Source organism: Sinocyclocheilus anshuiensis, unplaced genomic scaffold (assembly GCF_001515605.1).
Source record: "Sinocyclocheilus anshuiensis isolate Anshui unplaced genomic scaffold, SAMN03320099.WGS_v1.1 scaffold1237, whole genome shotgun sequence".
NCBI classification, from domain to species: Eukaryota; Metazoa; Chordata; class Actinopteri; order Cypriniformes; family Cyprinidae; genus Sinocyclocheilus; species Sinocyclocheilus anshuiensis.
The window spans coordinates 1,057,599-1,083,098 of NW_015553581.1; the positions used below are offsets into that span (position 1 = coordinate 1,057,599).

General features: G+C 38.3%; 1 protein-coding gene across 1 annotated transcript in view; it reads right to left on the reverse strand.

Annotated features, from left to right (window-relative positions):
* LOC107668386 (neuropilin-2-like) overlaps nt 1-25,500 on the reverse strand; it is an 83,504-nt gene that overhangs the window by 48,754 nt on the left and 9,250 nt on the right. Inside the window, exons 2-4 of the mRNA XM_016460235.1 lie at nt 22,202-22,376; nt 12,367-12,548; nt 1,009-1,236 (exon numbers count right to left, since the gene is read on the reverse strand). Of these exons, the coding sequence (XP_016315721.1) occupies nt 1,009-1,236; nt 12,367-12,548; nt 22,202-22,376 (585 nt within the window). The remainder of the gene's footprint in view (nt 1-1,008; nt 1,237-12,366; nt 12,549-22,201; nt 22,377-25,500) is intronic.

Sequence of the window (25,500 nt, forward strand, 5' to 3'; positions counted from 1 at the left end):
TTTTTTCATAAGGCAAATAAAGATGTTTTTGCACAGTTAAGCATATTTTCCACTATATTTTCATAACAGTAATAAATACGGATTGGACAATACAAAACATACTACAATAACATGCAAACACATTACAGTAATGAGTATTTGCTTTTTTATTGTTATATTATATAATGAGAACTGTACTACTAGTTGGTGAACCTCATGATCTTGGTCAAGCTGGTTAGATTTATTAGACCACCTTAAATATACTGTTGTGTTTTAGTGTCTACAAGTATTGTTTGATTATATGTGCATGTGCAGTGCTACAATATGAAGCCCAACCCAGAGACAGAAGGGCTAGGGTGGGGGCAGTATGGGGGTCTCAGGGCTAAAGCATTAATAAGACAGCTGTGGGAAAAGAGTGTATTCCACAGCGCTCTGTTCCAGACAAGGATTAAATCCTATTGCAGTGTTATTCACGCCCCATTTTCACTTTCCTGATAAAGGTTACCATGGCTGCTGTTACCCCCATCCTCCATGTCCTCCACCCCTATAATATGGGTTCTGTGGCTTTTTGGCCCCGCCTGGTGCAGATAAGGCAAAACAAGGCCCTGGGCTCCACTTTCATCTGCCAACGCTTGCTACTAAAATAGCTCCAGTGGCAGCCGCAGTAACAGCACGACAGCAATGCGTCTGAGCTTCATACCGGTGGAGCTGCAAGCACAGCGGCCAACAGCCGGGTGGTGCATGTCACAGGGCAAGAGCGAACAGCTGTATAGACTGGTGGATAAACCAACCAGATGGCCCATAGTGTGATAGTGGATGGTATGTGGATTAGAAATCATTAAGTGACCAAATTATGTATGGCAGACATGCAACATACTATCTCAAAGCAGACAATGAGGTCAGAGGGAAATGGGAAATGCAATCCTCTTAAAGTCACGGGTGGTCTGGACTTTGGAATACCGCGGTCTAATCCGAACCCCGACTGTAAATCCAAACAGAATTCTTCAGGATTACAACATCTAGACTCACCCTGCGGGAGGCCGTCCCACACTTCCAGCCAGTCGTACTTGCACTCGCCCTCTGAGCCCTGCAAGGGGTCGTTCTCCAGGTCAAATGTCAGGAAGGTGAGGGTGACGTCCATGTGAGGAGGTACGATGATGATGAAGGTGCACTCCAGATTGTGGGGGTATTTGTCAGGGAAGCCGGGCGACTCGATCACACCTGATGGACTGGTGAAGTTTCTGGAACAGTCGGAGCCTTGAAGGGAGAGAAACCACAAAAAATGTGAAGACAGCAGCTGAAACATACCGTTACGTGCATGTGTAAGACATGACGCTTTTCTATTAACCAAAATCTCAGAGAGTGGACTTGTTCTAGAGGGGCATGAGAGACACATTACTTGCTTTCTTGCGCTTTCTTTTGTCTATCGCACACAGAGAAATAGACACACTCGGTTAGCTTTCTGACAAAAAAATATTGATGTAAACAAAAACGGGGAACATTCATCAAAGTGAAGCTTTAAATCTGAACAGAAAAATCCTTCATCTGCAAAAGTGCTGAATTAGAATGATTTCCCATCCTTGCAGCTGCTGTCAATATTCAGCTCCCGCTATAGTCTGAGATGGCACTCAGCGATTCTCATTCTGCATGTTTGTGTCCAATGAAGGAGAGATTTCTGTGACATAGACAGACATACTGTATGTTAAGGTGTCATTTTAGGACATGATGTTGTATGATATGCATCTCAGTTTAACTTTGTGCCAGAACTGTAAAAGCAAACACACTTTCTCATTCTCTTCAATTTTAGCATTGAAAAGTCTGATTCATTCCAGCGAATCAGTTCATTCAGATGGTTCTTGTAATTAACATATCCAGAAAAAGGTTAACTGAATGGAATCCAATAGATAGCATTCTTTATAACAGAATATTTAGACCATCACTTTATTTTAGACTTTTATATAATTTGTATATATTAATGCATTGTGATCATATGTTGTATAAAGATTTGTATTTTTTAAGATATGTTTTTATTCAGGAATCAAAACTTTGTTAAGGTGAGGTCATATTTATTGTTGATCTGCAAATTTCCGTGGTCGAAATAAGAATATTTTAAACAGGAATTTGCGCAATCAGGAATTTTGTGAGAGGGCGAAAGATTTCACCAAGCAGATTTTGCAAAAGGTTCAAATTAGTCACGTGGATTCGCACACTGACCGACAGAAAGCTACTTGGCTTTAAAATGAATTCTGTTTGAGCTGTGCTTCATGCATTGTTACACTATTGACCAAACCAAACAATTTAATTGTATGAAAACGAGCAGATTGGACATTCTGCTAAACATCTCCTTTTGTGTTTCACATTAAAAAGAATATCACAATGGTTTGAAACAATGAGTAAATAATGACAGGATTTTCATATCTGCGTGAACTACCCCTTTAAGGCTGTGTAGTAAACCTGTATAGTTTCAAGCTGGTATTAAGCCTATGCTGGATAGTGTTTGGCTTTGTATCACAGAGTTAGTGTTCCTTGTATGCTAACACATGCACAGTCATGCTTCACCTTCAGCCGTGACACGAGTCCTACACACCAGCCTTTGACACGATGCACAGCACGTTCATGTGTAACGCCACCTTTTCAGAGGCATGCAGAGTCACACTGCTCATACTAATGCACAGAAGGGCAAACACATGCACACACCTCGACACACCACACATGCAGTCAGCACATGAAATCCCTTGATATTTTCCTGTAATCTCAAAGGATCTAAGTTTGAGGCACAGGAAGTGCCACTCGCATTATTTAAAAAATAAAAGTACAGAGGAGAGAGAAAGTAAGAGAGATAGTTTGAGGAGCTGTCAGGGGCTGTGGGGGTAAGACATCAACGGATCAGAGAACAAACGCTCAGTGATCTGTGACTCTTAACTCTTCAATAACTGAAATGCTTTAACTATTTCTGTGCTCACCAAGTAGCTGTGTGGGAACTCGGTGTACAACCGCACAACCTGGGAATGACAACTGTGCTTCACACAACCTCATATCACCTATACACATACTGGAACTGATTTCTTCATTCCAGACTATCATATTGCTACACGAATAGTCCCGTTTCAAAATGAACAGAGCACTATTTAAAGTACTACAGCCAGAGATTGTAGTATAATGTCTGAGACCTCAATAACAGGTCAGTGACCCCATGTGGATGGGTTCAGACCTGCCCTTGAGACTCACAAACATGCTCACTCACACCGATGCTCTCATGCACAAGAGTCTGCAGAGATTCTAGGATGTGGCAGTTTAGAGGTCCTTTTTTGAGGTCAAAAGGTTATGAGTTTTGAACATTTTTAATAAGCCAAAAGTAAACAAACCAAAATCTGAAGTAAACAAGCCAAACATCGACACCCTGGGTGGAACTTTACCTGTACCCAAATTTACCTGTAACACCATGTTCAGTCCAATCTGTGCCACGTTTTGGACCCAGTGACTGTATACAGCTACACTTTTCAGTACAAATCACATAAAGATCACATAAGTGCATACTTTAAGGGTCTGACATGATCACAGATGGATTCATCGAAGCCACCTCAGAGTAAAAAAAGATAAGTTTGACTATTAGTAATTGCGACTATTTTTCTAAAGGATACTGCTTATTAGAAGACACAACTGATAAATTAAAATTCAACTGTTTTTATTTATTTTTGTATTAATTATGAATTGTTATTTAATAACTTATTTTTAATAACTATTTAAAATATTCTTATAATTATTTATTTTAAAATGATTGGTTTATTATATTTTATTTGTATTATTATGAATTAATCTCAAAGGTGAATCTTCCCTTTGTCACTGCATTCATTTCACGCTCTGACACTTTAATACCACAAACATTTATTTTTCATAATTGTAATTTTAACTCTCACTATCATGGCTTTATATCTTGTAAATGTGACTTTATATCTCACAATGTGAATTTATTTTATTAAGTGCATTCCTGTAGCTCAAACATTTATGGATGGTGCTAGAAACGTCATGGTCATGGGTTCGATTCCCAGCGAATACAAGGACTGATAAAAATATATATACATTGAATTCAATGTCGCAAGTCACTTTGGATGAAAGCAACTTCCAAATGCATAAATGTTTATTTGTTTTAAACTTTATCTCACAATTTCCTTTTTTATTAGAGTTTGGTGGTGACAGCTGCGTTAATCACATTTTTAGCGAGGCTAATATGATAGACAAGGGGGCCTGAAGCCCCCTTAAATAGGGTGTAGAATCACCTCGGCTCGTGCACCCAGGAACACACAGGAAACCAGGGCCTGTCTGGCACCCGAGCAGCTGAGAGAGAGACAGGTCCCAGAGAGACAGCAGGCCAGGGTTAATGTTACACCCTCCTGCACTAATACAGCACACTACATCTGTTCAAGGCCTGCGTGTGTATGTGTGTGTGTGTGTATGAATGTGTCAGACTCACATCCTTGACAAATGGTCATGCATTTCCACTAGCACCTGCTTGCAGATGTCACATGTTTGAATATTACAGTGTTTCTCTGTAACAAACATGTGCTCTCTTTCCTTATTGTTTCTCCTATTTGCAGTGATCAGTGATATAAATAACTCATTACATACAGTATGTTTACATGGGTGAAACGCAGCTCTAAAACAATTCCCAGCACATCTTGACAGGGACAATGACAGGGACTGACCCAGCATCTTATTCCTGTCCACACAGCTTCTCTCTAGCTAAGCAAAATGTTACATTTTGCAAAGTGTACTTGCAAAAGAGTTCGCAACTGTTATTTCTTAAAACTGTCTAATGCCTCTTTGGCATTTTTTAGGCTTACTGATAATTCTTCTTTTGGAAATGGGAATCAAATGAATTTCAAACAGTTTTTTTCATCACAGACATTAAGTAAATCTAAAACCAAAATGAATTGGCCTTTCATGGCTTGGGTAAAATGTAATTTATATTTAATTTAATATGAATTTGTGTACCAGATGTCAAGCCAAGAATTGGATATGAAATGTTTGAGTTCATATTGAGACTTTTGATCGGGTTACACTAGGAAAATCTAATGATTTTGAGATCTTATTGCTTACTAGAATTGGGATAATAATAATACTAATAATACTACTACCAATAATACAATATTGTAAATATTTTTTACACTTATTTATTGAATAAATAGTTATTTATCAAATTTTATTTGCATTATTAATTGAAAATTAATCCCATTTGTTAATTTTCTTTTCCTTTTATCGTTGCATTTTATTTCCCCCCATTCCCTGACACTTTAATACCACATAAACACAGTTGCGTGAAACCATCCAGACGGGCACGTTCCCTCCATTACTGGGTCAGATGTGCTGTCACATGCCTTTACCCTGCAGTGGTGACATTTTGCTTTACTACAGCTTGTTTCTCAGACAGGCTGTCTGTATGTGTGTGCATACATCAGAGCGTATATTTGAGCGTATGAGACCCTGCCAGTCATGTGCTGACCCCTCATACTCACGCCACCTCAGACAGGCAGACAGTATGCCAGACCCCTGCTGAGCTGCTACTGTACTGAGCTGAAGTATGCATGAGTGACCCCGACGCCATCAGCCTTTTTGTTGGCTCTCATTAATTCATGTTTGTGAGCATGGTAAAAACAGCCCGCTTGCAGAAAGATGGGGAAACTCTCCCCCCACCCCTCTTCCAGCAAGGGAAAGCTGCGTCTGGGCTGTGCGTTAGAGGCTCAGCATCGGGAATTTGCGTGCGTGGCTGGGTCTGTCTGTGGCCAGAGGGAAATGGGGGCAGTTATTAAGGAGCGTTGCTGGGTAGAATAGGAATGTTTGTCATGGATGAGTGAATGGTGTGTATGTGTGTAAGAGATTACAGTACTATATGTGTGAGGTGTGCTGGCATGATTTTTATCTAAGCCATACTACATACAGTACATGAGCAATGATGCAGATGTTGTGCAAGCTTGTTTATGAATAAGTGTATGGGTATTCCTAGCTTTTAGAACATACCTTGCATTTTAACAAAGTTTGCTATCATCTCAATATTTGTTTAAAGGTGGCTGAAAAATTTTAATTTGTTCAGTATTTATTCACCCTTGTGTCAATCCAGACCTGTACAATGATATGTTTTTTTCCATGGACAAAACACAAATGGAGAAATGTCACACACTCCTTTTCCACAACAACAATAATTCATAGTGACCATGTCTGTCTATGAATATATTTTAAAATGTAATTTATTCCTGTGATGACAAAGCTGAATTTTCAGCAGTCATTACTCCAGTCTTTACTGTCACATGATCCTTCATAAATAATGTATTATGCTGATTTGACGCTCAAGAAACATTTCTTAACATTTCTTAACAGTTGTGCTTCTTAAAGGGGTCATATGATGTTGCTAAAAAACACATTATTTTCCACATACTGTATTGGAATGCCAAATAAAGTAGTTTTGCTTTCACAACAAAACACACAGCGTCACAAACGGCGGGCTAGAGTGAGGAATGGCCGGCGGGCTTGAGAACAGCGCGGCCAGCGGATTCAACGAAGGAGCGTCCGGCGGGCTTGCGGCAACCGCATGTGACGACCCCGGGCTGGACTCCGCTTCGTCCACGGTGAAAGCCGATCCGGCGATCCACAGCGCAAAGTTGATGTATTCCCTCAGCGACCAGCACGGATCAGCTCCAGGCATGACGAAGCGGATATTGTCCTCTTTTGGAAGGCCAAACAAAGTAGTTTAGCTTTCACAACGAAACACACAGCGTCTTCACGACATGGCGGCAGCAACAATACTACAGCGAGAATAAAAGTTACGCTTTCTTTCTTTGCGTGAACATTTGGGCGGTGTTATGCAAATCTTCCCACACAGTGACGTAGACATGTGGGGGCGTGTTAGAACGAGCCGTTTTAGGTAGGCGTGGTTGACTCTTAACTTTTATAAAGAATATCTCTTTGGATTTGAGACTTTAGTCTTTGCAACTTTACAGATCTTCTTTATGCAACAAGAGCTTGTAACACTCCAAAGAGAAAGGAAAAATTGAAATCGCATCATATGACCCCTTTAATATTTTGTGGAAACTCTGAAACATTTTTTTTTCAGTATTCTTTGATGAATAGAAAGTTCAAATGAAACATTTATTTGAAATATAAATCTTTTGTAACATTATAAAAATATATAAAGTCTTCACAATTTAATTAATTCTTGTTGAATAAAAGTGTTTTTTTTTCTTTCTTTTTTTAAATCTTAATGACTCTTCTTCATCACAACAAGAAAATAAAACATTTCATTTGCTCTGATCTGATTGGTGGATGTACCAGGGCATCGAAACATCTGTAGGGCAGTATCTAAATCCATTAGCCCTTGATAATTCTAATAGTAGAAGGGATGCAGTGAATACTAGATAAGCATCACTATGACTGTAGGGCAGTTGTGTTGTGAGCTGTAATTGGCTATTCTAGAACTCAACTGATGAAGACCTGATTGACTGAGAGTTTTTATATTGTAACTGTGGCAACAGAATCATGTGGTTAAGTATATGGGTGAGTAAACTAAGTGCTTATTATGAATGAGGTTCAGATATAAGTCAGTATGCAAGGTCACTGGGCTTTCTAACACTCTGAATGCAGCAACTAAACAGCATAATAAGGATGCCTGATGTTGACCATTTGAAAACAAATGTCTGGTTTGAGGTGTTTTCCCATGAGCTCTTCCTACTGCGCACATGAATTCTGCAAGATAGGAGCTAGCCGAAGCTTCAGACAGCTGAAGAAATAACACATCATTTTACTCTCAAGGGCAGCAGCTGAATCCCCAAGCGTGGTGGCACAGGTAGCTGTAGGGCAGCTCAAGGGCGAGAAGATACTGATGTCCTGTGTGCAGCCGGAGCTGGGGAATTGATGTGGTGTTTCCACCCAGCAGGCTGTGCAGCACAAGGCGGACACACCTCCAGGCTGTGTATTTACCCAAGATCCCTATCACTGCTAGAGAAAACTGCCCTAGCCACGGCAGGACATGTCCAGTACACTCACCACCAATACAAATAAACAACAGTTGCACTCAGGGATTCTGGGATGTGTTTCAATTGCTGCTGCTGTTTTGTATTTTCCTTTCTATATAATTTTTCCCTTTCTCTTTAACTAAATTTTCTTTCATTTATTAATATTCAATTAGAATATACATATACATACAAACACTACATATCTATGTGTATGTATATAATGTACATATACAAGTACTGCATTTATTTGATCAAAATATTGTAAAAACAGTAATATAATGAAATATTATTATTAAATTATTATTAAACTATTTTAAAATGTAATTTATTCCTGTGATGCAAAGCTGAATTTTCAGCATCATTACTTCAGTCTTGAGTGTCACATGATTCTTCAGAGATCATTCTAATATGCAGATTTGATGCTCAAGAAACATTTCTTATTATTATCAATGGTGAAAACAGATGAGCTGCTTAATTTTTTATAGAAAATCTGTTTTCAGGATCATTTGATGAGCAGAAAGCTCAAAAGAACAGCATTTATTTGGAAAATACATATTTTGTTACATTATAAATATCTTTACTGTCACTTTTGACTCATTTAATGCATTCTTTCTAAAAGTATAAAAGTATTAATTTATTAAAAAAAACCTTATCATAAACTTTTGAATGGTATATATACACATTTACACTTTTTTTTAACCTGTTAACAAAATGTGTGCTATGCATCAGAGCATGTGCGTTACTGACAAATATATATGTTTATAATTGAAAAAAATCTTTATATAACACCAAATCATTAAGTCATAAACAAACACACTTACTTCTTCAAATTCATCAAAATTCAGTCAAAAATAATATCTCTTTGTCTTTGTCATTGAACACGCACACATCCACACACACACTCCCACACATTTTCACACGCATCCTCTGAATATAATGAGATCTTGTTAATGCCATGGCAACTGCAAGCTTTCACACGCCAACGGGGAAGCTTCAGACAGCTGAAGAAATAACACATCATTTTACTCTCAAGGGCAGCAGCTGAATCCCCAAGCGTGGTGGCACAGGTAGCTGTAGGGCAGCTCAAGGGCGAGAAGATACTGAAGTCCTGTGTGCAGCAGGAGCTGGGGAATTGATGTGGTGTTTCCACCCAGCAGGCTGTGCAGCACAAGGCGGACACACCTCCAGGCTGTGTATTTACCCAAGATCCCTATCACTGCTAGAGAAAACTGCCCTAGCCACGGCAGGACATGTCCAGTACACTCACCACCAATACAAATAAACAACAGTTGCACTCAGGGATTCTGGGATGTGTTTCAATTGCTGCTGCTGTTTTGTATTTTCCTTTCTATATAATTTTTCCCTTTCTCTTTAACTAAATTTTCTTTCATTTATTAATATTCAATTAGAATATACATATACATACAAACACTATATATCTATGTGTATGTATATAATGTACATATACAAGTACTGCATTTATTTGATCAAAATATTGTAAAAACAGTAATATAATGAAATATTATTATTAAATTATTATTAAACTATTTTAAAATGTAATTTATTCCTGTGATGCAAAGCTGAATTTTCAGCATCATTACTTCAGTCTTGAGTGTCACATGATTCTTCAGAGATCATTCTAATATGCAGATTTGATGCTCAAGAAACATTTCTTATTATTATCAATGGTGAAAACAGATGAGCTGCTTAATTTTTTATAGAAAATCTGTTTTCAGGATCATTTGATGAGCAGAAAGCTCAAAAGAACAGCATTTATTTGGAAAATACATATTTTGTTACATTATAAATATCTTTACTGTCACTTTTGACTCATTTAATGCATTCTTTCTAAAAGTATAAAAGTATTAATTTATTAAAAAAAACCTTATCATAAACTTTTGAATGGTATATATACACATTTACACTTTTTTTTAACCTGTTAACAAAATGTGTGCTATGCATCAGAGCATGTGCGTTACTGACAAATATATATGTTTATAATTGAAAAAAATCTTTATATAACACCAAATCATTAAGTCATAAACAAACACACTTACTTCTTCAAATTCATCAAAATTCAGTCAAAAATAATATCTCTTTGTCTTTGTCATTGAACACGCACACATCCACACACACACTCCCACACATTTTCACACGCATCCTCTGAATATAATGAGATCTTGTTAATGCCATGGCAACTGCAAGCTTTCACACGCCAACGGGTCTCATCATTATTGCTTGTTTATGATTAAAAAAACCTGCGACCTGCCGTTGTTATAGTGTTCATCACTGTCTCCGTTCGTACCTCTGTGCAGCGTTAGCCAGGTTGCTATGAAGCTCTCACACTATCAGATCACACTCAACGGATTGTGTCATCACTTCCTCCGTAAATCGGGAGGTGTGGGGCCTCTGTTCGTGATAAAGCGTTCACTGATATCTCTCAGCATCGGGTGTCCACACTGAGTGAGTTTAGCTTGTCATCCGTCTGGTGGATCTCATTAAGGACTTGCTTTTGTGTTTCAGCCCCTCAGAAGCAACTGCCACTCCTCTGTAGACCTGAACCCACCAACTGCAAACTACTAACTACTCATTTCCGACCAATGCCTTCCTCCAGCTTCATGACAGCTGCTCTGCACGGCTGTCCCAGTGCACTACTGTGGGGAGCTAAGAGGAAAGACCATCACACATGTTGTGTTAGTAACCCCAGTAACCCCCCACCCCCCCACCCCCAGCCGACCTCAGGGGAGGGTGGATTGGGAGTCAATTAAAGAGGCATTCCCGGAATGCTTTCAGAAGGTTGAAAAAGGAACAAGGGCTGTCTCCACGCTGTTTATTTTGCCCGCCAGCAGCCGCCTTGATCTGAATTTGTGCCGGTGCGTGTCGACCAGGCTCCGTGAAGGAGAGAGAAATCGTACAGTGTAAGAAGGCACCAGAGGTCAGCTACAGTAAATCTGGCTGCTCAGAGGGCATTCATACATGCAGTAGCGACAAAACAACCCAAAGTGATTTAACTGCAAAAATTGTATTTTTTAGCAGCAAAAAAATAAATAAAAAATAGCAAAATAGTATAATCAAATAATCAAAACAGAATAAATTTCAAAGTTATGGCCAGTTGCACAGATCACCAATAACATCAGGGCATCTTACATTTGGAGCGATCAGAGTTTAGAATTGAAGAATTGTTCCTTTTTAATTTGTAAATTATAAGTGGTCACACCCTACAGGAAGTTTAATTGGAGTTTGAATTAAAACAAAATTTAAAAATGTAAAAATGTAATTGCAGGAAATGCATTATGTAAAAACAAAATGTTCCTTCACCCTAGAAGAAATATATAAACTACATATTTTTCTATAGACTTTTCAAAATTGTAATACAATATCAATTGACAATTGACATCCATCTACCAATCCATCTATCCACCCATCTTCCATTTATCTACCCCTTTATTTATCCATCCACTCATCCATCCAAACTTCAAGGTTTACTTTCTTACTTTTTACTGCTTTTCTCTCAAAATTTTCAAATGAGACTCGAGGAAAAATGTAAAGGATATCTAGATAAACTTTGCTTTTGTTGTTAAAAATTACAGTTACATGAATTTCAATTCATTTTAATTTGACTTCCTTACATTCACATTCAAATTGCAAGTATGCATCCTGTTTGCTACCTCAATTCGAATTCAATTCAAATGAAAGAACTCAACTGCATTTTGAAAGGCATTCTGAATTCAATTCTGAATGATGCATAACCTTGCTATGACCTCCAGCGATAAAATCACTCCAGAGGAAAGGAGCTTATGGTGACCACTACATTTGATCCAATAACCAATCACAGCTTTTCCCTCCAACTCATAAAAGCCATTTGGAACTTGTCATAAATGGTAATCCTGTCTTCCTGCTTCTGAATTCCCCAATCAGAGCCTTTCCCTCCAGTTTACAAAAGCGAATCAACACTTCTACACCACAAGTAATAAAAATGGTGGGCTGTCAATGACACCACACTGACCAATAGGGACTCTTCCCTCCGACTGACAAAAGCCAATCAGCACTTCTCAGGCAGGTGGGATTTGACACATAGCAGCCCATGCTGCAAGAAGTGGTGGGTAGTTAAAGGAAGAGGTGAGGTACGTGTTTCCTGTGTGAAAGGAAGAATTTGTGATACGTGCTAAGAGAGACAGTTGCATCGACACAGAAATCCTGCTTTCTTTACAGGCTCAATGGACCCACATGAACTCTCCCCACAGTGTAAATGCTTTGTTAGTACAAGCACTTGAACAGAAGACTCTTGCTTTAAGCACACAGGAGAGATGCGTAAACAGCAGGCGAGGCTTTTACACTGCATTGTTTATGATAAACTACATCCTGCTGGGTAGCATACGCTTACCTGTCTTATAGATTTCATAGCGCAGCGAAAACCCTGCCCCCTGGTGGGCATAGTCGGAGACGAATTTGATGAGCAAAACGGGGCCTGAGGAGATGATCGCAGGGGGTGCGATGTTGCTGCAGTGTCTCCCCAACAGATCAGCGTTCTCTGAGTTCCCATCCCGGATCTCAATGAAGTCATACCTATGGAGAAGACCAAACACAGGGACGTTTATACAAGAGGTCAAGGGCATTAGGCAACCATCAAATCGTTCCCATGTTCCCCAAGCTGTGTGACTCTCTAAATGGGAATAGGTACCAGATTGTGTGCTAAAAACACTGTCAGATTCGATAATTCTTTTCATGTTATGGCCAGTAATTGATAAATGAAAAATTGACTTTTACATTTAAGATTACAGTGTTTGTAAGTGTTTGTAAATTATTTTATAGCTTTAAGTGATGACAAAGGCAATATAAATATAATAGAGAAAATGGGCATGTATAATTAATTAAATATATATACCCAACATAAACTGATGCCAATAAATAAATAAATAAAACTCTTAATATTGGTAGCAACATTTTGTGCATACCAAATTTGAAGGCAGTCCATCATAATAGTTCCTCACAGAAAGGAATTAAAAGATTTTTTCATCACTGTGAACATAACCGATAGAGCAGATTCACAACATAATGTGTTAAAGGTCTGTCTGTTCTCCTAACTCTACATAATGAGTTTGATCTTTTCTTGTTTTGTTTTTTCCCCTCTTAAGTCTCAAGATACAAACAGCCTTGCCAGAAGAAATTACAATGGGATTGTGGTTAAAAGGTGTTTGATCTCAATTAACTATGAAACTATGTCAATTATACACGCCTAACAAGCTCTGCCTGGTTACTAAATAGATTTTTCCTCTGAAAAGATTAAAAAAATTGACCTGCTGGCAGGTAAATTAAAAACAGCTAGACAATGAGAAAAAGAGAGAAATAAAAAGACCAAGGCCAATAAAAGGTGTATTATCTCTCTTTTGAAAATGTGAATCAGAGAGTTTCTTTTTAAAATAACACATCAGACAGAAGTGATTCTGAGTCCAGCTGGCAGGCAGTAAGGGTAAAAAGCGCTGCTACTTAGCACAGTGCTGTCATGTTAATAAGGCTGAGGTTTATGTAGCTGTACTAGCAGAAGAGCGTGACTCCACACAGCAAGCTGTGCCTCATTTAACCACCAAATCAGCAAGCCTGTGGACCCTCCGAACATCTGTACACTTCAGCGCTAGAGAGTCATTGTCTAAAACACTGCTCCAACTCAAGAGACAAGTGCACAGACAGAGAAATCAATGAGCCTTGAGTTGAAGAATCTATGCTTTCTCTCCTCTGACATATTTATTCAGCATATTCCTAGAGGACAAATGCATTGCTCTGTAATATAGTTTGGGAGACTTAATGGAGTTCCTAGTTATGATTCACTGACTGAAGTCTCATAGGTTTCTCCTAAAATTGATTAAAAGGCATAAAAACAGACACAAATGAGACATAAAATAATGTGGTCAAAAAGTGGGTATCCTTGTTTGCTTGCTGAATGATTGTCAAACATTTTAGGGTGATAAAGTCTTTTTTTCTTTCATATTTGTTCATATACTCTAAAGTTTTGTGGTTGATAAGACTTTTTAATATTTTTGAAAGAAGTCTCTTATTCTCACCAATGTAGCATTTACTTTACCAAAAATACAGTAAACAGTATTGTGAAATATCACAACAATTTAAAATAACTGTTTTCTATTTGAATATATTTTATAATGTAATTTGTTCTGTGATGGTAAAGCTGATTTGTTTTTTTGTTGATCAAACAGTGATGCATTTGTTAAGAATAGAAAGTTTAAAAAAACAGCATGTTCTTCCATGAAGTGGAATTGACTGAATTCAACAGGCTGGGAAATGAAGCGTTCTTCCATCCTGGTGCATAATTTACATATCAATTCCTTAAATGGATCAAATTCATATTTCTACAGCCTGCAGAGCCTACAAACTGAAAGAATTAAACTTCTTTAAACTTTCAGCATTCAAAGTTTGTCTTGAGCACACTAACATCTTAATTCCTTCAACCCTGTCTGTTTGTCTTGTATTTGTCAGGTTCTGGGATTCACAGATTCTGTAAGAGTAAAGAAGGATATCTCAGGCGCCGAAGGCACCAGACACCCTCTGATCAAACATTTGTATAGCCCTCCTCAGTGCCTTTGAAAACATCCCACCTCAACCCGCACTTCTGTCTCTTTCCTCAAAATGACAGGACACTCTGTGATAAAGGATGAAAACATGACAGCCAGAGAGATGAAAGTACAGAATAACCATCTGACAGACGCCAGCAGCTGTCTTTAACCAGCCTTAAACACACACAAACACTCTCAAATCAACTCTCATACAAACACACTATTCTGTTCTCTTTTGAACTTTTAGATGCTTTTCATTTCAAATCAGTACAGAGTTAAATGTTACTCTCACGTTTTCTGATTCATCACAGTCACCACTGAACTAAGACATAAACCCTTCTACAAAAACAGCATTCACCTAACACTAAGAACACATGCTGTGTGAGACCATTACAGTCACATGGCCAGCAAACAACAACACAAACACGGGCTTGTATTTTTTGTGGATGTGTGGGTAATTCGATTTTCATGGATTTTATTACTGAATGCTGTTTCTATGGTGAATCTGTTTGGGGTAAGAATGCTGGCATTGTTGATCGACCCCCAAAAATGTGATCATTCTATGTAAACCCCACAGATTTTTGGGACAAAGACTGATTCTGTTGTACATTTTTCTACTTGTTTTTCTTCCTTGTTTTCACTCTTACTTTACACCAGCAAATTAGGGTAAACACAGGTTTTGGCACCCTGAGCTTGTGTATGTGTGTGTGTTTGACTTGACCACAGCAGAGTAAGTATTTGCAGATGTACCCATCCTCCACCACCAGAGCCGCATGTTAATTGCCTTTCACGCGTTGTATCTATGAGCCAGGACACTTTTTCACACCTGCACAAACCTATCAAGCATCAGACGTCCCCTGCAGATCCAGGCATCTAACACAAATGCACACATTTTAGTTGACACAATGTTGAGACTATTTTGTGTCTGACAACAACATACTGCAAATGAGTGTCAGATATTGAGTTATTATTAAAAGTGAAGGTCATTTTTTGCACCAATAGTGTTTTTTTCTTTATTAGTGGATCACCTAGGCAGGACACCTTGAACAAAACCTCAAACAATTCTGGTTCTTTATTACAAAAATCAAATCAACATTACATACAAAAGTAGGTTTAAACAATTCAAATATATCCTAATGTACAGTGTGGAAAAATAATATTCATTTTGAACTTCTTACAAATGACATTTTTACTGCTGTTTCTTCTTAGTTACTACTGTTTCTTCTTTAAAAATTCTATAGCCTAATAATATGGTACTACTATATTGTAAGCTAAATATAAATTCTAAAATGCAATTAACTATGAAAGGGATGATAAAATATTTCTAATATAGCTTTGTTATTGATATCACAAAATGTGTGCCCAATCAAACTCTATGGTATTTTGCTACAAGTTCATTTGTGACTTGGAAGCTAATCAAACTAGACAGATGCCAACATGGCTAGGTTGTGTGATGCATTCTCATCCTTTAAAAATGTGGGGAAAAAAGACTAAATTAAAACACAATCCAAACTACATCCAATAAGAGTGGCATGTTGTATTGTGTTGAGTCCTCATTTGATATTCAGAGCAAATCTGGGACTTAATGGGCAAAACTAGTTATAAAACCATAAATTCTCTGCTAGAGCATGTTTTAAATAATTGGCTTGATAGATTAAACAATGCTCCACTGGATTTTATTTGGATTTTCATGTAATCACTTTTCATAAAAAAACACTTCATACAGTATTAGCCATTCAACTACACTAACTTGTACATATACTTGACAGCTACAGGTCAGCAACCTTTTCTAAACCCACAATGACACCTAGAATAAAATATATTCAAAAGATATCATGTGTGTACATTTTGACAATGAATTTTAAAATAGATGAATACATTCAGATGTACTGCAGGTGAAAGACTCACCCCTTTGATTGAAAGTAAATAATCACAGGCTTTGCCTAAAAACCTCAATCTTACCCAGTGGAAGAATTAAACTACTGAAAGTGCCTCTAAAATATTAACTGCTTGTTCGAGAGCATTCCCAGACCGTGCTCAAATCGACCACTTATTTGGTCATAAAACCAGGAAAGGTATGAAGAAAGGAATAGAGGTAGAGTTGTTACTGCAATCTGAAATATCAGAGAGCAATCTGGAATGAAGGCTACTGAACCTAATAAAGAATTAACATCTTCTGTTATATACCCAGTTATAATTGACCACTTTATAATGCTGTTTTATGCTGTCATTCTCATATCTGCCCTGTAAGTGTATAGCAAGCCAATAATGGTCATAACAGATATGCCTGTACTCTGAGAATGATGTGATATGTGTGGGAGACCTGCGTGACCCCCTTGAGTCCTGTCCGGCTTCACACCATCCATCGATTTTTCATTACAAGCGGAAAACTCGCATTGATCAGAAGGACCCCTGGGGAGCTGCATGGAGTGATGATATCATCCGCTACTGTTAGCCTCATCGAGAGGAAATCTAGATATAAATCTACGGATAAAGCCCCACGCCAAGAGACAGTGGGGGAAACTGCTGTGTAAAATTGTTCCTTTCATAGACGTTCAACGTCAGTCATGAGCAACTAAGAGGCTAGTCTGTACACACAGGGCTAGCGTACTGTAGTATCACTACCGTCCCCTGTGAGGTTACTACAGAAACAAAGGCAGCTGTCTCCGCTCCCCAGCTGGAGACGGTGGGGTGTCCCGGGGTCTGTGATCACGGCTCTGCATGTGGCTGGAGTTGAGAGGTCTAAAAATGCTCTCGGGCGATCATCAGTTCGGATATCTCTCATCACAGAAGACAATACAGAGATGTCACCAAACACGAGGCCTCGGCTCCCCTTGTTGTATGTAGTAAGAGTGTGAAGTGTGCCACTGTAAATGTACTCTGAAACACTTGTGTAGTGTAATACAGTGGGTTTGTTAAAAAAAAAAAAAAAATTAATAAATAAAAAATAATAACAAAATCAAGAAATTAATGCATCAATATTATAATTTCTAGCTGATATGATTGTTTTACTATTATTGTATGTATATGTAACTGATAAATGGCAGATTTATAAAATAAAAAATACAACACAACTAAAACCAAAAAATTGAATATATACAGTATATATATATATATATATATATATATAAAACATGTCAAATGTTGATTCCACAGTCTGGAAGCCTCGGGAATGTTATCACTGAATTAATAAAATCCCCGGGATGCAGGAGAACAGAACATACATTCCTTGTGTATTAATATGGTGATTAGATAATGTCAAAAACTGGAATACTGTGCCAGAGGGAGGAAAAGAAAGTGTAAAGAGTGGGGAAGGAGAAAAACAGATAACGATGAAAGAGGGATAGAGTAAGAGAGTGGTAAAGGAGAGAGAGAGAACCATGACTTCAACCTGCCCAACCCTGTTTCTTTACACATGTCATTCAGTTGAGCAGCTTTGCTGATTGCATTACAGATATATCATGATAAATCAACACATGCTTATTATATTTATTCCACAATAACCTATTTATAACTTTTAGGAGCGGGACACATCTGATGCTGTGCCAAGAAGTCGTGGAACAATCCGGTGAATTCGAATGAAGCATGTGAAACCGGTGTCTATTGTGTAAGCACTGAGCTGGACCTGTAAACTTTGATAGATTTACTTTTTTTTTATTTTGCATTGCATTGCATCTGGTCATTGTCATCCAACTGATATGCCAGAGTGCTCTGGATTTTATCACACTCTCTGGCAACAGGAGAATAAATGGTGCACTTCTTTCCTCTCATCTTTTTCTACTCATCCTTTTCTTGACCTAATGGCTGTGTTCCAAAACAATTTAAAGATGAGCTACAGACACAAAGTCTGTTCCAAAAGGTAGGCAGGATAATTAGTGCACTTATGATGCTGACTACAGTCAGCTCACTTTATCTCAGAAAACAATTGTACTGTCCTCTAAAATATCTTCTTTTGGCCAAATTCCTAGGTATCACTGCATGTATCCATAACAGAAAAGGCACTGCGATAATAATTAATATCTATCTATTATATCTAAAATATGTCTAAAATACATTTAATACAATAAGAATAATTTAATAAGTAATAAATATAATACACAATACAACAACAACTTTTGTTAAAGTTACAAAGTCTTAAAAGCATTGATGATAATAAATCCGTTTTTATTGTATATTGTGTGCTCTTTATTGCAATGCTTATTAGAGTATCACAATGTTGGCTTAGCAACATGCTAACTTCAGATTCTACTAAAATCAGTTGTGAGTTGAGTGCCCCATGCTACTCTAAACACTGGATGCCTGTCGAGGTTTTGGAAAGAGGTACTGCCTCCAAAGTGGCATCCTTTGCTTTAGTAACAACTGTTTGAGAGCCCACCGTCTCTGCAGAGCACTGGAAAATCTGTGGAGGAAGTGTTTGCAGTGACAGTGGTTGTGGACTGGACTATCAACACTGTTTACTTCATCTATGTGTGATGAGAGAGAGAGCTGAATAGGGAATGTGGAATAAAGCAATGCTGAGAATGGGCCGTGCCTTGGGAGATGAGTCATTTTAATCAGACACTATGTATGGGGGGGAAAGAAAGAGGGAACAAGTGAGCGGGAAATGGAAGGAGAGAGAAACCAACATCAGTGGATCTCATTGTGTTTTGCATGTACCAGGATTTTTAACTAGACTAACCAGTCCTCAGTCAACTAGCTTTACTAGAAAAACAATGTTTGTAAACCAACTTCGAGCCAACCAATGGTTATACTGATCAACCAGCACCAAACTAGCCTAGACCAGTATGGAAATTCATATAAGAGCTGCCTTTTGAAATGGGTGGAGGAGGAGTGAGAATTACAGACCAAGGAGGAAAGAATGGATGAAAAAGGAAGGTTATGACAGAGTTGAAGGAGAAATGGGTTGAAAGATGAAACATAAGGGTGTGGTAGCAGATGAGCAGACTAAACTTCATGAGGTCAAAGGGGAAACCTTGTAGCACAGCCAGGTTTCAGCATGTGTGCATATAAACATCTGTCAGTTAGGACTGAGATGCCTGGATATGATCCCTGAGCTGCATAATCATATCTGACAGGGAAAACGCTTTAGGTTAAATAAATTAAGCCAGGTTTGTGTCCAATGGAAAGATACTGAGCTGTTACTCAGTATCAACATAGATCAAATTAATAGCCTTCCCAAAGTGTCTATACCACAATATGTGTGAAGGGTGAGAGCTTATGATACATACAGCACTAATACTGCACCCACCCATAATAAGAGCTGTTATTAAATGTTATTCTCATCAGAAATTATCAAATGTTAAAATGTTCAAGTCTGTTTCACTCCACCCTGCCCTGCGTCTGTAAGTCTCGACAACACCATTAAACGATCTGTCCGCTTCACAAATATGTGAGCTGCATGACAGTTTTGTCTTGCAAAGCTAAGGCAAGAATCATAGGTGGCTGTTTAAGCATGTTAATGGATAGATAATTTTACGACTTATTAAAGAAGTGCTTGTGTTTACTAGGCATTTACAACTCCCCAACAGAACTCAAAAGTCCCAACTTTGTCCTTAATTCATCTGCCTGGCCAAGGGACAAAAACAATAATCGCTAGAAAAAAAACCAGCAGGGAACAAGTCGGGGAGTTTAGAGAAACAAAAGAGCTAGGGTGATGATTTTAACCGAGAAGAGTCTGGCTTTAAGTTAAACAGAAGGGACTGATGTATAATTTGTGAATTTATGAGGCCTACAGATCAGGCTTAACATTTGATTTCACCATCTTTGTGTACTACACTGAAATCATAGGCTGTAAATAACAATACTTAACCTTTATGTGGTTTAAATGGTCACAGGGCTTCAAAGAGAGATAGAGAGGTAGAGAACAGGGCCAGGATGATGATCAGCTTAAAATAACACTTTACAAGAACTTGTAAAAACAAGTAAAAAAATATAAATTTTCAATATATTTTAGATATTTAAATATAATTAAATAAAACAATTTATTTAATAAATTAATATGTATTTAATAAAAAAAAAAATTAACAATATATATGTTATAAATTAATATTATATTTAATTGCATTAAATATTATAACATATTTTAAACACATATATAATCAAAATATAATCATTTATGTTTCTATTTCTATTTATAAAATGTATTTTTTTTATAATTTAAACATTAACATAGATTAATGCACATTATAAAAATGTTAGTTCATGATAACTAACATATAACCAACATAGCAATCACACTGCAACACGCTATAAACGAGTACCTTAGCAACCACATAACGACAGCCTGGTAACCACCCACAACACCCTAGCATCGTCGTGGCTACTTTGGCACACACAAACAGCACTCACATTGTTTTCAAAAGACATAAAATCTTGACTGAACATTTGTAGCGGCGCAGCAGATGGGAGCGAAGACGGAAGGTTAAAAAAAGAGACATCTGTTTTAAGTCTTAGAACTGGTTGTGTTAACCTGAGAACTACTGGGAAACTGTCCACTTTTCTCTTTTCCAAATGTAGCAATGTGTCTGATTCAATATGGAGTTCTGTATACTAATGGACACGCAAAGAAATCCCCTGCGGGGGTTGGAAAGCACGGAAAAGGATGTGTGATGTAATGGAACGTGTCGCATCTTCTGTCAATCAAGCCAAGGGTGGAGGGAGAAAGAGAGACGAAAATAACAACAGTACTATCCCGTGCACAAACCACTAAGGGGTAAGCAAAGTGCTGAAATGAAACACATATCAGACTTTCCTGTCTCTGTCTTTTGATCTCTCTCTCTCTCTGTTGCTGTGCTCACTGGAAGTGCTCAGTGAAGACACTTTCAACAAAAGCTTCTGAAAAATGAATGCTCCAATTTCAACAAAGGAATGTCAAAAGCCATCCCATAAATCTCTCTTTAAAAACACTTCTATGTATAATTAATAGTTCCAAAATGTTAATAAATACCAAAAGGACAAAGGGCAATATTCAGTGAGAAGAGTGAGAGAGCTGGAAGTGGCAGGTTGTGACAGGCTTTGTGGCTCTGCCGAGAAGGGTTTGTAAAACATGACTCATGAATGTCAAAGTCTTCACTAGCGACCGCTAATTCCCCTCGAATTCGTCCCACTTTACGAATCATGCATTAAAACAAATACAGTGAAACTCCATGTACCGTTATAATCCTGACCACGTTCCATGCATTACTACTGCTGTCCAATAAAGGGAGGAGTCAGCGCAGCTGCAGGTGAAACACATGCAGAGCTCAAGCCTGCACGTTTTCATGATTCACAGAAATGTGTGTCAATGCTTTGTTTATTGGATATTTAATTAAAGTGAAGAGAGTGTGTGTAATGTGTGTGTGTAAGAGCCAGACTCAGCAGGGCATCACAGGAAGGCTCCAATAATCACTAGGCAAGAAACATCAGCAGTCTTTTCCGAAACAACTCATTTTTTAAAGCAGCATATTAAGCAGCAGAATTAATAAAATACTATTCATTATATAAAAGAAAGTTAACAAGATTGCCTTGTCGCCTTTTGGGTGTATGAAATACAGACTTGTACTCTTTATTTCCGTTTCTTCCTCATCATATGGTTATGAATATATAGTTTCTTTCTACATAGATCTTCTTAATCAATCTTCAGCTACATGTAGCCTCAGAACCTTTTCTGCTTACCTGCAGTCCAGTTTCTCCAGCTCAAAGTGCGGGTTGAAGTTTAGGACGATACGCTGGGATGGTTCGGGCACCGTGATTACCCATCGACAGTTCTGGTGGGGCGGGTACTCCAGCGGGTAACCGGGTGTGGTGATGTATCCTGCGTCACTGGCATCCAAATGCCCACCACATGGCTCTGTGAAGATGAGAGGTGAAATATGATTCAGCTTCACTCAAATTATTCAACTGCTCTCTGAAAATGTGTCTGATCACATCATATAACCTAGTGTATATTAACTGAATCATATTAAATATAATTTTGGACTTCAAACCAGTTGATTTAGATGCTACTCAATGGCCATTTTTCAGCTGATTGAAGTGATTCGGTACACATGAATCAATATGACACAAACGATTCTAATTGAGTGAAAGGAAAAAGCTGACCTCTGCTAGTCAAAAAGTGAAGCAGTTATGACTTCACAACTAAAGGCTTTTGTTCTGTGTCCCGATGTTTAATACGAATCAACACAAACTGGGAAATCAAAGAATCTGCTGTGTCCAGTGTCAAACGCGCTTGTCCCAGCTGTCATCTGGTATACAACTATATCACTGACAAGCAATCTGCAAACATTAGGACACAATCTTCAACAGTATCTTCAGAATAAAAACCACTCTATCACACATGACAAGCTATTCAGTGACAGGAAGTGTGTCTGAATGAGGTCAAAGGTCAGCCCAATGCTGCAAGGAGTGCAGTGATCATTCACAAAGATGCCTTTCTGTGTGGAAAGCGCAGAGATAGTGCACTCATTCTCTTTCTCCCCTGCCTGTGTTTACCATTCTCTTCCCGAACAAGCCCTCGGCTCCCACAGCTCAAATAATTGATATGGCTCTCATTCATTATTGCTCTGATCATAGTATTGAGGCACAGCTGTTTAACCTCGGCTAGAGCGCAACAATGTCAGACGCACCGAACACACATGTTTGAGGAGAGGCAGTGTATGAATGTTTTAAGGTGTGGAGGCACTGAATGATTCACGATGGCTTTAGGAACTTGCCTAAAGAAGATATTTTGAAGAATGTTTCTTGAACTGTTCTTGATGATACAAAGAAAGTCACTGGGGTCCAATGATGTTTTGGATAAAAGCATTTGAAACATTCTTCAGAATACCTTCTTTGGTTTCTGCAGACATCAGAAAGTCATACAGGCTTGAAACGACATGTGGTTAAGTAAACGATAAAAAAAAAAAATCAGGGTGAACTGTTCCTTTAAAAATAAAACTTCCTTTAAACCGAGAGCACTACAATCAAAATGGCAGTTGAAAGCAGTGTCACCCAAATGTGTAGAACTCAGCAGATCACAGGCGTTCCAATTCTGTGGAATTCTGTGGCGGCCGGATTCCGTGTGGTCCTGCTCGTCGTACACCAGCAGTGGCCCAGCAAGGATGGACATACAGCACACACTTTGCTGCAGTTACCTGAAATTCACAACAAATACACCGCAACCAACATGCACAGAGCTGATGTTCTAGCGTCACACATAGTGGCCCAGTAGGGACGCTGGGAAGGAGTTCAGAGGAAGTGAGAGCTTTGATTGACAGTTTGAGGTCTGTGGCTGGTTTCCACAGCGTTTTCTGTGAACAATTACAACTCATCTGTATGGCACACTTGATCTCTCACACTCAGTCACCGACTTTCTCACAGTCGGAAAACAAGATTGATGTGGCAGGATGCGACCTCTTCATACCTTCCAGATTTACACTGCTTTCAAAGGACGCTGCAACTAAACCAGGCAAAATGCAACCTAATTCTGAAACCAGCAGACCACTCACCTTTGCTCTACCACGGTGCCTCATCAAATATTGAATAGGGTTATGAAATCAGGTGATTGCAACACAACGGAATTTCAGGTGGTGACATTTGGAAAGTTATGATGACAATGGCGGTGTACAGTGCTGAACTGGATTTAAAACCAAAATAAAACAAAACTTCAGGAAATAACAATAAATATTTTTTTCTTGCACCACCAATCATGAAAAAATAACGCATCTTGCCTCAAAAGGTACCAAATAGCCAAACAACAGCTGAATTTAATAATTTTCTTGCATGTGCAATGTTTTATATTAGAGATTGGTCCAAACTAAACTAGATGTCTGACAGACCAATTTATCTAGACTACTTTTTTTTTTAAATATTACAATATTTTTATTTTTATTTATATGATTACATTTAGCATAAATATTTTATTTTTTTTAAACAGAAAATATTCTTAAAGTTTTATAAAAAAAAATTTCACCATTTTTTTTAATGGTGGTGCTTGATATTTTAATATTTTTTATATTTGATAGATTTATATTTTCAATGGTGTTGTGCTTTAGCTGTTAAACCTAAACCATTTGCATGGAAAAAAAAAAAACATCTCGGAAAAGTCTTTAGATTCTTCCTTTCTAAAGCACCACTGCTACAGACACACACATGCAGATGGGCGTCTTTGTCAGTTGCATCAGATCTCATGCTGTTTCTGAGTGTCCCATCACTAGCACTGCATTTTTAAGATGGCATGTCAAATTAAAAATAGCCCAAGTTTTAAAACGCATCTTGAGACCCCTGTTCTGTTCCATGCTGCTACGCTCCATCCAGCTATTTTCCAACACAACAGTGTCTTTTCGTAAATGCATCTCATCAACCTGAAACATCCTGACTAGTCATTCAGGCAACCCGTTGACTAGTTGAATTTGGAAATATGTAGTTTTACACTAAACACAGTCCTGTAGGTTGCATCTGAACAATCCCAGCATCATCACTTTCTCATATGTTCAAGGTCGATTTGTTTATGTATGTGTGTGCTTGCAGAAAGGAGGGTCGACAGGCTGATGGGGCTCATTAGGAGGTGTTCTTCCTCCCTAAGCTCTGGGACTCAACAGAACCGGTCTGACAGTGCAGAGATTCATTTCCGCTCTGAGCAGAGAGAGCGACAGATACTGCAGTAGTGTTATGTTGCTGTGTGTGGTGGCCTCATTAATTATTGTGTCTGGACTAAAGGAGTCTATCTATCTACAGTCTCTGCCACATGCTATCACAGCAGTATGCAACCCTGGCGAATGGGCCAGAGTCAACACCCAGTGTGTGTGTGTGTGTGTGTGTGTGTGTGTGTGTGTGATTGACTTTGGCTGTGTTTTCCATTCTTGTGGATGATTTGCTGTGTACCAAGTACAGATGAAAGTTGTGTTGGGGAATGGAAATGTTATTTATGCTTAAAATATAAAACACGATTTTGTTCCCTGAACTTTTTAAAGGTGCACAACCAGGGCCGTTTCTAG